General features: G+C 34.6%; 1 protein-coding gene across 1 annotated transcript in view; it reads left to right on the forward strand.

Annotated features, from left to right (window-relative positions):
- The first annotated feature begins 797 nt into the window (after window positions 1-797).
- LOC101982040 (olfactory receptor 4C46-like) overlaps window positions 798-995 on the forward strand; it is a 6005-nt gene continuing 5807 nt past the window's right edge. Inside the window, exon 1 of the mRNA XM_005363255.1 lies at window positions 798-808. Within this exon, the coding sequence (XP_005363312.1) occupies window positions 798-808 (11 nt within the window). The remainder of the gene's footprint in view (window positions 809-995) is intronic.

The following is a 995-nucleotide window of genomic DNA, read 5'->3' on the forward strand; positions in this document are numbered from 1 at the left end:
GGCTTATGCTATATTATAAATGTCTACATTTGTGCCTTATATTTTATCTATCTACTCTGTGGGTGATAAATTCTTATTGAGATTATTGTTTAAAAAAAAGAAAAACCAAAAAAAATAAAAAATAAAACAAAGGCTTTAAATGTCACAACCAATTATTTCTGATGCATAAAGACATTTGATATGGTTTCTCAGTTGTGTTAATTTTGTTAATATAATCATATAAGGGATTCCATTTAGGCAGTTTTGTTTGATTTGTCATTATATTCAATACAAATGTTGTAACAGGAAGGCTACTTATTTTTCCTGGCAGCTCAGCCCCAAAATAAACACACCGATACTATATTAATTAAATCACTGCTTGGCCCATTAGTTCTTGCTTCTCATTTTTTTTTAAATTTCTTTTTGACGTTCCTATTTTGAGTTCTGTCCAGAACATTGTAAAAAAGTACACCATTTCAGGTGATGTGGGATTTCCCTCTGTATGCTATGATTACCATTAATGAATAAAGAAACTGCTTTGGACCTATAGCAGAAGAGTGATAGGTAGGGAGGGCTGAACTGAATTCTGGGAGAAATAAGGGCAGAGCCAGATAGAAGCCATGGAGGTGCCAGAGACAATGCACTGAAACTTTAGTTGGTAAGCCTCAGACATGTGGCAATACACAGATTAATAGAAAAGAAATGGGTTAAGTTAACATGTAAGAGTTAGCCAATAGAAATGGATGGAGAACAGTGGATACAATCTCCAAAATGAACCCTGTTTTACTGGGTAGATAGAAGTTACCTGTGTTTATTTAATGCACAATTGGTCTTAAAATTAAAATTTATTTTGTAAAACTACTTATTTGAGTGATATTTCAAAAATGCAGTTAAACTGGGGATATGGCCCTGGGCACATGGGAGCCCCTCTGGGTTCAAGTCTCTTGCCAACCCTAAGATGGCTCCCTTAATTAAGATATATACTTCCCTGCTCCCATATCCACTCTTCCTTTATC

Source organism: Microtus ochrogaster, linkage group LG9, assembly GCF_000317375.1.
Source record: "Microtus ochrogaster isolate Prairie Vole_2 linkage group LG9, MicOch1.0, whole genome shotgun sequence".
Classification (NCBI taxonomy): domain Eukaryota; kingdom Metazoa; phylum Chordata; class Mammalia; order Rodentia; family Cricetidae; genus Microtus; species Microtus ochrogaster.